The sequence below is a fragment of the Oncorhynchus nerka genome, linkage group LG25, assembly GCF_034236695.1.
Source record: "Oncorhynchus nerka isolate Pitt River linkage group LG25, Oner_Uvic_2.0, whole genome shotgun sequence".
In the NCBI taxonomy this organism is placed as follows: domain Eukaryota; kingdom Metazoa; phylum Chordata; class Actinopteri; order Salmoniformes; family Salmonidae; genus Oncorhynchus; species Oncorhynchus nerka.
Genome location: NC_088420.1, coordinates 47,972,005 through 47,988,320, shown reverse-complemented (window position 1 = coordinate 47,988,320; position 16,316 = coordinate 47,972,005). Strand labels below are relative to the sequence as shown.

The 16,316-nt window shown below is 44.3% G+C and overlaps 1 protein-coding gene across 1 annotated transcript in view; it reads right to left on the bottom strand.

Moving 5' to 3' along the window:
• LOC115109599 (solute carrier family 45 member 3-like) overlaps window positions 1-16,316 on the bottom strand; it is a 53,147-nt gene that overhangs the window by 18,773 nt on the left and 18,058 nt on the right. Inside the window, exon 2 of the mRNA XM_029634688.2 lies at window positions 11,170-11,506. Within this exon, the coding sequence (XP_029490548.1) occupies window positions 11,170-11,317 (148 nt within the window). The 5' untranslated portion in view covers window positions 11,318-11,506. The remainder of the gene's footprint in view (window positions 1-11,169; window positions 11,507-16,316) is intronic.

Here is a 16,316-nt window from a genome sequence, read left to right as displayed (position 1 = left end):
GGAAAAGGATACAAGGTAGTGGTCGGAGACTTGGAGGGGAGTTGCAATGAGGTTAGTGGAAGAACAGCATCTAGTAAAGATGAGGTCAAGCGTATTGCCTGCCTTGTGAGTAGGGGGAAGGTGAGAGGGTGAGGTCAAAGAGGAGAGGAGTGGAAAGAAGGAGGCAGAGAGGAATGAGTCAAAGGTAGACGTGGGGAGGTTAAAGTCGCCCAGAACTGTGAGAGGTGAGCCGTCCTCAGGAAAGGAGCTTATCAAGGCATCAAGCTCATTGATGAACTCTCCGAGGGAACCTGGAGGGCGATAAATGATAAGGATGTTAAGCTTGAAAGGGCTGGTAACTGTGACAGCATGGAATTCAAAGGAGGCGATAGACAGATGGGTAAGGGGAGAAAGAGAGAATGACCACTTGGGAGAGATGAGGATCCCGGTGCCACCACCCCGCTGACCAGAAGCTCTCGGGGTGTGCGAGAACACGTGGGCGGACGAAGAGAGAGCAGTAGGAGTAGCAGTGTTATCTGTGGTGATCCATGTTTCCGTCAGTGCCAAGAAGTCGAGGGACTGGAGGGAGGCATAGGCTGAGATGAACTCTGCCTTGTTGGCCGCAGATCGGCAGTTCCAGAGGCTACCGGAGACCTGGAACTCCACGTGGGTCGTGCGCGCTGGGACCACCAGATTAGGGTGGCCGCGGCCACGCGGTGTGGAGCGTTTGTATGGTCTGTGCAGAGAGGAGAGAACAGGGATAGACAGACACATAGTTGACAGGCTACAGAAGAGGCTACGCTAATGCAAAGGAGATTGGAATTCCCAGTGGGTCGGAAGTTTATATACACTCAATTAGTATTTGGTAGCATTGCCTTTAAATGGTTTAACTTGGGTCAAACATTTTGGGTAGCCTTCCACAAGCTTCCCACAATAAGTTGGGTGAATTTTGGCACATTCCTCCTGACAGAGCTGGTGTAACTGAGTCAGGTTTGTAGGCCTCCTTGCTCGCACACGCCTTTTAAGTTCTGCCCACAAATGTTTTATAGGATTGAGGTCAGGGCTTTGTGATGGCCACTCCAATACCTTGACTTTGTTTTCCTTAAGCCATTTTGCCCCAACTTTGGAAGTATGTTTGGGGTCATTGTCCATTTAGAAGATCCATTTGCGACCAAGCTTTAACTTACTGACTTATGTCTTGGGGTGTTGCTTCAATATATCCACATAATTTCCCTTCCTCATGAGGCCATCTATTTTGTGAAGTGCACCAGCCCCTCCTGCAGCAAAGCACCCCCACAACATGATGCTGCCACCCCCCGTGCTTCACGGTTGGAATGGTGTTCTTCGGCCTGCAAGCCTCCCCCTTTTTCCTTCAAACATAACGATGGTCATTATGGCCAAACAGTTCTTTTTTTGTTTCATCAGACCAGAGGACATTTCTCCAAAAAGTACAATCTTTGTCTTCATGTGCAGTTGCAAACCGTAGAATGGATTTTTTATTGTTGTTTTGGAGCAGTGCCTTCTTCCTTGCTGAGCGGCCTTTCAGGTTATGTCCATATAGGACTCGTTTTACTGTGGCTACAGATACTTTTGTCCCTGTTTCCTCCAGCATCTTCACAAGGTCCTTTCCTGTTGTTCTGGGATTGATTTGCACTTTTCGCACCAAAGTACGTTCATCTCTAGGAGACAGAACGCGTCTCCTTCCTGAATGGTATGACGGCTGCGTGGTCCCATGGTGTTTATACTTGCGTACTATTGTTTGTACAGATGAACGTAGTACCTTCAGTTGTTTGGAAATTGCTCCCAAGGATGAACCAGACTTGTGGAGGTCTACAATTTTTTTCCTGAGGTCTGGGCTGACTTATTTTGATTTTCCCATGATGTCAAGCAAAGAGGGACTGAGTTTGAAGGTGGGCCTTGAAATACATCCACAGATACACCTCCAATTGACTCAAATGATGTCAATTAGCCTTTCAGAAGCTTCTAAAGCCATGACATCATTTTCTGGAATTTTCTTGTAAACTTCTGACCCACTGGAATTGTGATACAGTGAATTTTAAGTGAAATAATCTGCCTGTAAACAATTGATGGAAAAATTACTTGTGTCATGCACAAAGTACATGTCCTAACCGACCTGACAGAACTATAGTTTGTTAACAAGAAATGTGTGGAGTGGTTGAAAAACGAGTTTTAATGACTCCAACCTAATTATATTTAAACTTCCGACTTCAACTGTTCAGTAGCTGCCTTTGTAACCAAACAAACAGACTTGCTTGTTTAGCTAACCAAACCATCAGTCCTAGCTTGCTATTGTGAAAATCAAATTAAATAATGCCAATAATGTTTTCAATTAGATTTTTTTTATTTCAAAAGCAGCTCAAACATAGAACATGTAAGATTAAACTATATGGTGCGTTATAGGGAATTATACAACGGGTGGGTCTAATCTTGAATGCTGATTGGTTAAAACTGCACTCCAGACGGTGTCTATTCTACAAGTTAACCACCAGCTAAATCTATGAGTTAAAATGCCGATTTACTCTGTTCCATCTGACTGCACAAACCACTGTCTCATCAGCCTAACCAGGCAATTTATAAACTTAATCTCCACAAAGCATCAAGATATAATCTCACATTTCTTTTAGGCTAACATTTAGTTTTCAACAGGGGAGATTTGTATAAACCTTGCTATCTGTCTCTCCAACATTTGCAACCTTGTTTCAATATTCAAATTCGATCTCCAACGGTCGCATGGAAATTAACGTGTCGGGAGGCAGCTTTTCTTAGCCTGTCCAAATCGTGAATTAGCATTATTTTTATGGATATATACAAAGAAAAATCTATGGAAAACTGGTAAAAAAGAAACAAAGTGCAGCTAATTTGCAGTCTTTCCAGCTTCAGTTTGAAGTGATTGTGTTAGCGGTGTTGCTGGCTAGCTCCTCTGAACAATGTCCTGACGAGAGAGAACATGTTCTATGCCAGGCGAAATCGTGCATCATTCGCTCATTGTTATGGTTGTATCCAAATAAATAGCACTAGAAAACAGCTTAAACAAATGCAAATGCAGCTACTTTGTTGTTATTCTGGCTCACTGTTTGACGTGACTGTAAGTTGCTGGTGAGTCTCTGATCCATCTCTACGCAGATGACACCATTCTGTATACTTATGGCCCTTCTTTGGACACTGTGTTATCTAACCTCCAGGCAAGCTTCAATGCCATACAACTCTCCTTCCGTGGCCTCCAATTGCTCTTAAATACAAGTAAAACTAAATGCATGCTCTTCAACCGATCGCTGCCTGCACCTGCCCGCATGTCCAACATCACTACTCTGGACGGCTCTGACTTAGAATACGTGGACTACAAATACCTAGGTGTCTGGTTAGACTGTAAACTCTCCTTCCAGACCCACATCAAACATCTCCAATCCAAAGTTAAATCTAGAATTGGCTTCCTATTTCGCAACAAAGCATCCTTCACTCATGCTGCCAAACATACCCTTGTAAAACTGACCATCCTACCAATCCTCGACTTCGGCGATGTCATTTACAAAATAGCCTCCAATACCCTACTCAACAAATTGGATGCAGTCTATCACAGTGCCATCCGTTTAGTCACCAAAGCCCCATATACTACCCACCGTTGCGACCTGTACGCTCTCGTTGGCTGGCCCTCGCTTCATACTCCTCATCAAACCCACTGGCTCCATGTCATCTACAAGACCCTGCTAGGTAAAGTCCCCCCTTATCTCAGCTCGCTGGTCACCATAGCATCACCCACCTGTAGCACGCGCTCCAGCAGGTATTTCTCTCTGGTCACCCCCAAAACCAATTCTTTCTTTGGCCACCTCTCCTTCCCGTTCTCTGCTGCCAATGACTGGAACAAACTACAAAAATCTCTGAAACTGGAAACACTTATCTCCCTCACTAGCTTTAAGCACCAGCTGTCAGAGCAGCTCACAGATTACTGCACCTGTACACATAGCCCATCTATAATTTAGCCCAAACAACTACCTCTTTCCCTACTGTATTTATTTGATGTATTTATTTATTTTGCTCCTTTGCACCCCATTATTTTTATTTCTACTTTCCACATTCTTCCACTGCAAATCTACCATTCCAGTGTTTTACTTGCTATATTGTTTTTACTTTGCCACCATGGCCTTTTTTTGCCTTTACCTCCCTTATCTCACCTCATTTGCTCACTTCGTATATAGAGTTGTTTCTACTGTATTATTGACTGTATATTTGTTTACTCCATGTGTAACTCTGTGTTGTTGTATGTGTCGAACTGCTTTGCTTTATCTTGGCCAGGTCGCAATTGTAAATGAGAACTTGTTCTCAACTTGCCTACTTGGTTAAATAAAGGTGAAAAAAAAAAAATAATAAGTTAGCTGTAGTTGGCTAGCTAGGAAGCAAGGGATAAGAATGTTGTCAGCCAGTATGGCAATGGAACATTTCAAACTGGGTCGTGTCTCTGGCAACCGAACCGATAGAATGAACAATCAGCCGGCGTCAGGACTATATCTTGTGGAAGGATGAAATAGTATGAATAAAATAATCAAAATAATGTTTTTAATGAGAATATGTAAATCATTTTTTGAATATGTTGGTAACCCTTTACATAAAAGTGATAATGCCCTTGAAGCCGCTGTTTGGAGGATATATTAGCACGGTTTGCTAACAACATCCGTGCCAATATATCTTTCAAACACCGGCTTCGCTGGCATTATCACTTAAATAATGCATGCTCTAGAATGCCAATCAGAAACGAGTGTTCAACCGTGCATGGTATAAGTACGGGATAATCTACCTTGATGGATATCTGACAACAACATATTGTTGGAACTGTTACACAACTAAATAAAATAAATGTAGTCGTTCTCAGGAAAAAATGTCGTACATTTCTTGAGGTAAAAAAAACACCGTTATGTTGAGTAGAGAGGAAGGGGCACACTGTGCGTCAGATAGACAGACGGACGGATAGACAGAGTGGATCACTACCGTCCAACCCTCAGTCACATATTTGCCTGGCTGCCACAGGAGCTGTGGAGGCCCATCGTAACAATCCAGTGTGTACAGCTTGAACTCTCACTCACACACAACCTTACACTGCTTAATATAAGCTATCCTTACCTCACCACACCACATACAATACCAGGCAGTGACTTTGTCAATTGCTATAGAATCACACAGTGATTGTCACCAATACAAATCATCAGTGTGTCCTCGGCCCTGTCTGACATCAAACACTATCAACTGATATGAGAAAAATCCACAAGTCTGGCGACCAACAACCTTGCACAAACAGAACGTCGCATTGATAACTCTTAACTGGATATACACTGTATTCACCATAAATATTCCCATTACAAACATAAATGTGCTCTCTAACTAGGGTTGGGCGGTATTCAGACTTTCTTATCGTCATATTGTCCTTCTCTCATACTTGGATATACGGTATTACCGGCTTAGCAGACAAGGGGTCGCCAAAAAAAAAAGAGAAAAAAAGCCAATTGGGCATCTAATAACAGAACGCTAACAAAATGAGCACAAGTAATAGCACATTTCAATGGAGGCTGCTAGCTAAGTATGCTAACGAGAGCAAACAAAAATAAACTAATTGTAAAGACAGGCAATCCAGCTCATAAATGTATAAATACTCTATATAGGTAGGAGCTACCAAATGTAATTTTTGGTGAGTTTGGACATTTACACGCGAATGTGAACGAGAGACATGCTTGTCTGGCTCTGGAGCTGCATGTGTAGGCTACAAGTTGTGTCTGTCTGGAGTCGCAATGGGCCTGCCTGCTCTGAGAAGATTGGGGAGGGGCAGACAGGCTGAGAGGAGGAAAAACGTAAGCAATTCAAGATAATGGCAGCTGTACAAATAACTCATCCAGAAAGCTAACACAATATGAAGCCCCGTTACCTTGATAATTCAGCCACTTACTTAGATTAATTAGCTAATTCAATTTAGGGGTCGCGTTCATGCAGAATTCTGCGTTTTTCACGCAGGGAAAAAATATAAAACGCATAACAATTATCTTGCTGGGTTTTGTAAACGCAGATGTAAAATGCTAGTTATTGTAATTTCTGCTCGGCATTAGACTAATTTCATGCTTCGGTTGCACTTCTCCACTGAGATGAGAACATGAACTGGCATTCTATCAGCAGACAGCGCTCTGACTAATGTGGAGCTATTTTCCTCCGGTACTTTTCTCAGTGTTGCCAGACACCTGATAAAATGCAAGATTAACTATAAGCAAAACACTTTTTATGATAAACATTAGAAATATGATAGCCATGCATCGATTTAGCAAAAAAGCCCTTGCTTTTTAATTGTTAGCTCATTCAATATAAAATACAAACCCTGTCAATACAACTTCTGGCTACTTTCTCCCGTTGTGCTATTTATAAACAAACACAATGTAAAATAATGTGACAGGTGAAATGAAGAATGCAATCTGCTTAATCTCCTAACGTATTGCACAAGTTGACCGCAGGTATTTACTTAAAAAGTAGCCAAAAATATTAAAATAAGTTGGGCGATATACTGTGTTTTACAATATAACGGACCGTTTTTACTTTACCTTCTAAAACAGTCTTTGAATGTTTGATTTGTTAAATGTGATACACTGTGTGTAACGTCAATTCTTATAGTTTACTTCGCTACTTGAGTCATCTCTCTCTGCTCTCCCTCTCTCCGTGCTGCTTTTTACACGTAGTGCATTCGGGAAGTATCTCTTTTCCACATTTTGTTACGTTACAGCCTTATTCTAAAATTGATCAAATATATTTTTTCCCTCATCAATCTAAACACAATACCCCATTATGACAATGCAAAAACAGGTTTTTATAATTTTTTTCCCACATGTATAGAAAAAATAACAGAAATACCTTATTTACATAAGTATTCAGACCCTTTGATATGAGACTCGAAATTGAGCTCAGGCGCATCCTGTTTCCATTGTTTGAGATGTTTCTACAACTTGATTGGAGTCCACCTGTGGTAAATTCAATTGATTGGACATGATTTGGAAAGGCACACACCTGTCTATATAAGGTCCCATAGTTGACAGTGCATGTCAGAGCAAAAACCAAGCCATGAGGTGGAAGGAATTGTCCGTAGAGCTCTGAGACAGGATTGCGTCGAGGCACAGATCTGGGGAAGAGTACAAAAAAATGTCTGCAGCATTGAAGGTCCCCAAGAACACAGTGGCCTCCATCATTTTTAAATGGAAGAAGTTTGGAACCACCAAGACTCTTCCTAGAGCTAGCCGCCCGGTCAAAACGAGCAATAGTGTGAGAAGGGCCTTGGTCAGGGAGGTGAGTTCCTCTGTGGAGATTGGAGAACCTTCAAGAAGAACAACCATCTCTGCAGCATCCCTCCAATCAGGCCTTTATGGTAGAGTGGCCAGACGGATGCCACTCCTCAGTAAAAGGCGCATGACAGCCCACTTGGAGTTTGCCAAAAGGCACCTAAAGGACTCTCAGACCATGAGAAACAAGATTCTCTGGTCTGATGAAACCAAGATTGAACTCTTTTGCCTGAATACTAAGCTTCACGTCTGGCGGAAACCTAGCACCATCCCTATGGTGAAGCATGGTGATGGGAGCATCATGCTGTGGGGATGTTTTTCAGCGGCAGGGACTGGGAGACGAGTCAGGATCGGGGGAAATATGAATGGAGCAAAGTACAGAGAGATCCTTAATGAAAACCTGCTCCAGAGAGCTCAAAACCTCAGACTGGGGTGATCGTTCACCTTCCAACAGGACAACGACCATAAGCACACAGCCAAGACAACGCAGGAGTGGCTTCGGGACAAGTCTGAATGTCCTTGAGTGGCCCAGCCAGAGCCCAGACTTGAACCCGATCGAACATCTCTGGAGAGACCTGAAAATAGCTGTGCAGTGAAGCTCCCCATCCAACCTGACAGAGCTTGAGAGGATCTGCAGAGAAGAATGGGAGAAACTCCCCAAATACAGGTGTGCCAAGCTTGTAGCGTCATACCCAAGAAGACTCAAGGTTGTAATCGCTGCCAAAGGTGCTTCAAAGTACCATGTAAAGGGTCTGAATACTTATGTAAATGTGACTGACTGCCTTGATTCAGTCTTATGTAGTAAAATTTGAAACTGTGTTTTTTTTATACATTGGATAAAAGCAGGAAAACAACGCTACAAAATGGTATAGCATACACTGCATTTGAGGAACAATGGAAAAGTAATTCTGCTTTGAAAGTTAAACTTGTAACCTCACTTTTGAGAAAATGGCCTTTGAATGTTTTGGTATCTAGTGAGAGAGCTCTTCTTTGTCTACACCCATTCAGCATTGTTCACACCCTCTTAAGCTTTAGCCCCACCCATATCGTTAAGGGTTGATCGGAGTGTTCTGCCCTAACAGCAGCAGTCAAGCACCCAAGCTAACTGGCTAATTTGCTAGCTACTTCCAGACACAAATGAGAGAACAGCTCACTTACCATTTTCCTTGCCCTAGCAGAGCTGGTTAGGCTGTTTTTATGTTATCCAGAGCGTTGGTGACTGCAACTGTGCTGCTGGCAACAATTTGTGCTTTTTTTGCCAACGTTTACTGACACCGGCCATATTCACAGGGTGTTGAGCGTTCGTAAATTCGTCACTTATTCTGCGCTCTGGCACACTCAGACGAAAGCTCTCTGAAATCGAAGTAGACAGCCAGAGCGAATTTACCAGTTTTGTCTATCAACAGTTGCAGTGACATTCTATTGAAATGGATGCTTGCATAGTGGAGTCTTTTGTTAAGACATGTAGCTAGCTAGCTAGCTAAATAATGAATCATAATCCCAACTCATGACGTTACTACCCTGCATGAATAGCTAGTTAACATTAGGCTATAACTAGCAATGCAAATGGCTCTGAAATACGAATAAAAAGATCATACACATAACATTAGCAAGCAAGCCAGCTAACGCTAGCTAGCTAGCTAACAGTACATGTTAACTTGAAATAAACTACTTTCTGTCAAAATTAGAAACATGTAATATCTGAAAATGTAGCTAGCTAGACTATCTTACCCGTATACTTGGAATGGACACTTCTCCGTGTCACGGATGCCATGGTTGCCCTTAGTTTGAGATGTAATCCAGAGACAAGTGTTTTCTCCATCTCCTTTGCTATCATACTCCAATTCCACTGATTTCAAAACTCGGTCCTCCAAAAGTGGAGAGCAACACTTAAGCAGATCTACAACGCAATATATATATTTTTTAAAGACGCGTTAAACAGGATTACCAATACATACTGACCAGCTCAAATAGACAGAAGCCTGCTATATGCCAGACCAATCCGAACTCATCTCTCAGCATGTCCAGCCCACTCATTATCTCAGCCAATCATGGCTAGCGGGAAGGTTTCTGACTTTTTCTTTGGCTAAACCAACTAGGCTCGTAATTTAACAATTTTATTCATATTTACAGATGGCATACACATTTGTTATTAAGGCACATGAAATTTCACATGTTCCAGAAGGCATTTCTGCCAAAAAATTCATTTTTATGAAAAAAAAAACACATTTAAGTTCAAGGCTCTACTTTGAACTAGTGACCAATGACATACGCGGGGAAAAAAACTATTTAATCAATTTTAGAACAAGGCTGAAACTTAACAAAATGTGGACGAAATCAAGGGGTCTGAATACTTTCCAAATGCACTGTACTTATTCCCGCCCCCTGTCAAGGAGCGCATTTTTGTTCCTCAACTACGAGACAATTGCGTTCAGTCTGCATTGTTAAGGCAGCACATGCAACAATGTTGATGACAGCGATGCTGTTTTCACTTTGCTCCAATCAGAATGGAGAAAGACCCATTAAAATCACTTATAATGTATGTGTTGCCACCCTAGGGTCAGGCACTACTCAGAAAGCAAATGTATAACTTTTATTATAAAAAAACATAAAATACTGTCATTTTTCATACCGTGATATGAAATTTGGCCATATCGCCCAGCCCTATTATAAACGGTATTGAAAAACCATCCCGTGGCTATTTCCAAATACCCAGTTATACGGTATATACAGTATACCGCACAAGCCTATCTCTAACTCATATGCAGTATACACACAACACTATGTGCTTTCCAAGTCATATACAGTACAAACTCTACAGTGTGAATTTCTAACATAAGACATGCCCCTGGGCCCCTATCCAGAAAGCTTGCTTCCTCCTGACAGACAGGGAAGAGTCGATTAAACAATTAAAGAGTGGCAACTGGCAGTATTAATCCAGAAGTGGCCATTAGATCAAGTAGATGGCCTGCATCTGAGAATCTGACACTACTCCTGGGGAAATTAGCCTTAAGACCCCAGGACACAATATCCATCTCCATTACTAAACACTCTGCCGTTCCATTAGACAAAACTAAGGGGGGGGGAGCTAAGCATTTATTTTGTGCCATTTCCAGATGAGGTTTACGGGCTGTGGGGGATGACACAAATGCTATTTTTCTCCCATTTGCATGCAGCTGTTTAAAGAGAGGGATAGTGGAGTGTATGTGAACAAGCATCATTTTACTGTATCTGTCTATTGGAGCTGTAATTGCCACGTTTTCGGAGTGGCAATCTGGATCCGTTTGATCACAATGTAATCTGGGAGAAAGAGAAGAAATGCCTTTACAGCAAACCATGTGATAGCCATTTGCGCGCGACAGGATAATGCAGCTACTCACATCGCCTACACAAAAAATGCCCTGCCGCGCGGTGACTATATATACACGGTATCTTTAAAAAATAAAACGGAACTTCTAATGTAGCATTAAGGTTAGGTCAAACACAACAGCATGTCACTGATTTGCAAGCAATGAGGTCTAATAACAACAACAGTAACCCATCTTTGTATCTATCAGGAAGAGTAGGCCTCTGCTCCACATCTTTAGATTTGCTCTGCTGTTGTTAATGTAAAACAAATCCAAAGCCACAGTCCACAACCAGATTAGAAACTCAACTATGGGGATCTAAAATGAGTCTGTTCCATCAGGGGGACCGTGTGTAAGTTTTTTTGTAAATGAGGTACTGTACTATCAGGCCAGCACCCAAAGAGACAGCAGGTTGCTTTAGATACCGTATCCAACGGGCTGGTGAGGCACAGCCCTGTCCCTCTACACCTTTCAGGACAGGACCCCTGTAGATGAAGACTCTTTCATGTGTAATGAATGTTTACCTAGCACCATGGTCATGTATTGCTCCTCTACCCCAGCCTCCAGAAGCAGGGGGGGCACGTATGTGATCCCAGCTGCCACGCAGATCTCCAGGCCGCAGGTCAGGGAGTTCAGCAGGACGAGACGGCACTGAGACCTCCATCCAGGCATATTTACAGGGTCGCTAATCCACCTCTACGCCGTTACAGGGGGGCTGCTGTCAGGAGAGGAGGAGGCAGACGGTTCCCCGTGGTATGAGGCTCGGGGACGAGAGGACCACAAAGGAGGGAGAGCAGGGAGGACACACTGACACTGTCTCAGATGACCTGGAGGATCCATTCTGGTTTCAGCATTCTGGATCTGAAAGAACAGAACAGAGGAGAGAGAAACAGGCATTGACGAAAACAGAAAAACTGATTGACTCACTTTGGAAAGCATGAAGGCTGAGAGCTAAGACTGGATAGGTCACTCTCAGGCTAACGCACCTGGTTGTCAGACGCCTCAGGCACTGAAATTGCTTGATTGCTGCTGCCGCGGAGAGTCTTTCTCACAAGACAAAGAGCAGGACTCCAACACACAGAGACAGGGACTGTTAGAAAGCCACAACCAGACACAAAGGGATTGATACACCAACTTGACTGCTCAGCTTCAGGGCAGCTTGAACAACAGAGAGATGAGTCAGCCCGATGTGGCAACGTGGCAAATGCACCCATTTGGCACTATCATTCCCTCTCTGTTTTCTTAAGGCGGGGAGAGGGAAGGAGGGTGGGCATGACAAAAGTGGTAGTTGACAAAGGAAAAGAAAGAGAGAGACATTCCGGAGGAGCTTTCTCTCTTTCCTGCCTGCAAGGCAGCAGCAGCAGGTGGTGTCTGGGAGCCGGCCCTCCACTTCTCTCTGCTCTGTCATTAAACTATCCGATCCAGGGCTGATTACACCATGCCAAGTCAAGACGCTCCTAACACGGAGCACCTCACTCTCATTTCCACCCATTGTTCACCTGAATCGTTGCTAATGAGCCCGTTTCTACCACATCCTCCTTTGAGGGGACCAAGACCTCACACACAACGAACAGTAAAATTGGCAGATCAACTCAGACCGAATACTAATTCTGTCTCATTTTCTGCTAAGCTCAGAAAGGGGACATTATGATACACAGGGGTCTTTTAGGCAAGATTACATTACGCCGATTGATAACGGCCCTGACTCCAGGCAGCAACGTCATCAATTCAAATGGGAGTAAAAGGCATAGTGAGCATAATGAGACGTTGTCCAGATGAGGGTCAATGGTTCCAAGAGCAAAATAATATTTCCTGGTTCCTTCCAACAAAATATGAGCGAGGTGGCTTTAGCTTTAGTTCCGCTCCAGTAGACAGAAGGAAAGTACACCCTGATCTGATGATCCTGCTTCAAAGATGCCTAAACAGATCTAGGCTTACACAATTTACTGATTCTGGTGTCACAGTTCCTCAAACGTCTGCCCCATCTCACTCACACACACACACACACACAGAGACAGACAGACACACACGCAAGCACACACGTGCAGACAGAGCTCGACCCAGCTCCATCCCATGCGTAACAGAACACCAGAGTGTACACCCTCAATCTCCCAGATCGTTTCCTCTCACAATCCTCCTGTGCCTGACATGTCAATCTTTACTGACGGACCTCTACCCCCCCCCCCCCCCCCCCCAAAGATGACAAGAAGTGCCATTCTCCATTTCACGCCTTGCTTCCTGCACATTGTCCTTTCTACACAAATACCCCTCTTTAGTCATATTTATTATTTTCTCATGAGAGCAAAGCTTGATTTTTATCTGAAGGAAATTGAAGAGGAAAAGCACAAAGCGAGGTAGAAATGACCGAGGGAGCCACAGCGGCGTACTCTAACCCTCAACTGAGCTCATCCACTGAGGTGATGCAATATCACGTATAGGAACATTGAAAGACCATTCCAAAGAGCATGGATCGAGTGTTCCTCAAGTCGGTCACGCAGGAAACATGGAAACAGCTGATACAGGATCCGATTTCCTCAGCCTAGGTACCAGACTGATTCAGAGTCAGACAGAAAAGGGAATCTTGCCATGTTCCAGCCTCCTAAGAAAAAAAGACTCATCCTTACTGCCAAGGTTCCATCTGAGCAAGAGATGTGTGAGAACACTGAGGACAGCCGCAGACGCAAAAACAACAAGGTGCTAAATTCATATTTGGTGTGAAATTCCTCCGCCAGTGTGGTCCATCTGTTCATCCCTAGCAAATCAAATGGATATGTCATTTTCAATAACAGACTCAGTTAGTCACGAGAAACCCAGCACAGTAAATAAATACTGTTCAGGTGCATGGAAGGAACTGAGTCTGTGTCCTTCAGGAAAGTTTTAGTAGTGATTATTTGGTTCAACAACAATGAGAGGTGGTGAAGAAACAGAAAAACCACCGTATTAGGCTGTTAGTAGAGTGGGAAGTCAAGTTAATTCAAATGTTGCATAAATGTTAGAACAACATGTCTTTAAATCGAATAGCAGGTCATTCAACCCGGCATTGGATACCATTAACGATCGCATCATCATCAGTGTCAGTGAGCAGCGTGAGCGTAGAAACGGGACAAAGCAGATGCTTCAGCAGCCAGCAACCTGCAGGGGGCATGGGTCACTCCTATGGGAGGAGAGAGGGGACATTCACAACAGTCAAATCTCATTCCTACCCGCCTCAAAGACCCTGAAATGGACCCATCAGGAGACCAGCCAGTGCTGAAAATGGAATGGCTGCAGAGGTATTGACCTAAGCATTGGTGGGGAGTCAGGGATGAGTCAGGGATGAGGTGGGGAGGGATGTGAGGGAGGAGAGACTAGTCAGACTACTGAGCAGAGGATTTATCAGCATGTTTAGCGAACTCTGACTTATGTGTAGAATAAAACCCACGTATTTGGTTTAAACCTGGCACTCGTCACAAATAACATCAACATGGCACGGAGCAGAGCTCTTGGGGGTCAACTCCTGTCTGGATGGAGCAGAGCGAGGTAGTCGAGACACACACAAGCAACCCACACAACAACCATTCCACACAAGTTTAATGACACCTCTGGCACCACAATATATTCCAGTCAAGCCCATCGATTGTCTGGTTATAACCCCAGCCGTACTTAATCAGAGCATCAGCCCTTAGAGTCTTCTGGAGTGATTACACACACAGGGCCTAGGCACAGGGGCAGCCAGAGCCAGCTACTGTAGAGCGAGAGATGGGGCTGAGGGGGGAAGAGAGAGGAGGAGGAGGAGGGGGAAGAGGTGCTTTTGTCTTGTCAGCTCTGCACTCCCGTTGCCCCATTACCAGGCCCATTCAGGCCCAGGCCCGGGCGCATTCAGGCCCAGGCCCCCCAAATCAGTCTTAATGGCTCTGAGGGGTATTATTACAATACAAAACAGGCTTTGTATACATTGTGCCAGTCTGAGTAACTTGATACAGTGAGGTACCAGGCCCATTCAATTGGGCTTTTATTAGTGCGGGGTTTCATATAAAACGGTCAAAAAAAAACAGCAACTGAAGAGTCTGTGTCTGTGAGTCTGAGACAGGAGGAGGAGAATTGCTGCGACATTACATTACAACCACAAGTGCTGCTTCGGCAGTGGATGAAGAAACCTCAAGGAGACTCTTGTGGTGTTCTGGCTCCCTCGGAATGGCTGCAGAGATACAGCACACTAGTTCTCCCCCTCTATGTTCCTGTTCAGGCACTGCTGGCAGGAGACAGAGGAACAGAGCTGTGTCCAACAACAGCAGGCCGCCTGCGTGGCTTTAGCCTCCAGTCTTCCAGACAGTGAATTCCAGATGGATTCCAGTTGAGGTTGAGCAGGGTGGGGACTGGCCTGGGGAGGATCTCGCCCTTGAGAGGCCTTCTCTTTGGAGCCTGAGACACCCATCACATGAGAGAGGCTTGCCTGACCCCACTGCCCTCCAAACCCATAACCCCCCCCCCACACACACACATCTGTCACACATGACCCCTGGCTTTGGCCAATCTGGTGACCAACAGAACAACTCGAAGTGCGAGTGACAGTCTCAGTCTGGTATTACCATCTTCTTGCGAGACATTGGCACATGAATTTAGTGAACATTACAGTGCTGGCTGTCAACCAGTTGACTGAAAGAACTCTGTCTGGGCTGAGGAGGAAAGGCGTCCTTGTCTTATTTCTGGTGAGTCTAATAATACATTTGGCTATGTCACACTCCAGCTACATAATTAGGCCAATGACTCAGAATACATCTTAGAAGTAAGTTGAATATGAAGCAGACTTTAATTTAAAGTTATAGGCAATTCATTTTTGTTATTCATTGTTTTGAAACTTTATGCATGTAGCCTATATAAAGTATTACAATTTGTTGCAGATCAAGACTCAATTGTCCATTCCACTTTTGACCCTGCACGCATCACTCCATCCCTGCACGCGTCACTCCCCCTGCACACGTGACTCCCCCCCTCTGCACGCATCACTCCATCCCTGCACGCATCACTTCCCCCCTGCACGCATCACTCCCCCCCTGCACGCATCACTCCCCCCTTTCAGGGGTGGTGGGGGCAGTGCTGGTTAGCCTTTCTGACAGACAGCGGGACAGATGGATAGGGGATCCACACACACAGACAGTTATCAGGTGGACACAGAGCAGAGGAATGTAAGCTGGGGGTGACTGATCTGAGAGTGGAGGAGAGGAAGATCCAGCACCCCTCCCAGTCCTTTCAAACTGTTGAATGGAGCCAGTAACAGATCTGGGAGGTGACTGTTATCACACCCGGCACACAAATAGCACAACAATGGAGATCCAGATTCCAGTCATGTAGCCTCTAATGAATCAATGCCTGTTAACGTCCCCGAGGAACGCTTCCTTTCCCTGCCTCAAACCCTAGTATGTAAAGGTCAAACGACTACTATGAGTAAATAGCCTCCTAATAGAGCAATTTGCACTAAGTTCATTGAGAGGCAAAAACCTGAAGTTAAATGGTTTTCATCCTGTGCAGAATTGATCTCGGCTCATATTTATGGTATTAAGTAAAAACAGAGCTTTCAAACCGTCTGCCCTCAAATGGTCAATACATGCCTCCTTCTTGGCAGTGTTGGCACAGTTCCCTCATGTGAGCAAATAACCGGTGTAGTCAAGCATCATCAACTACAATGAGCATG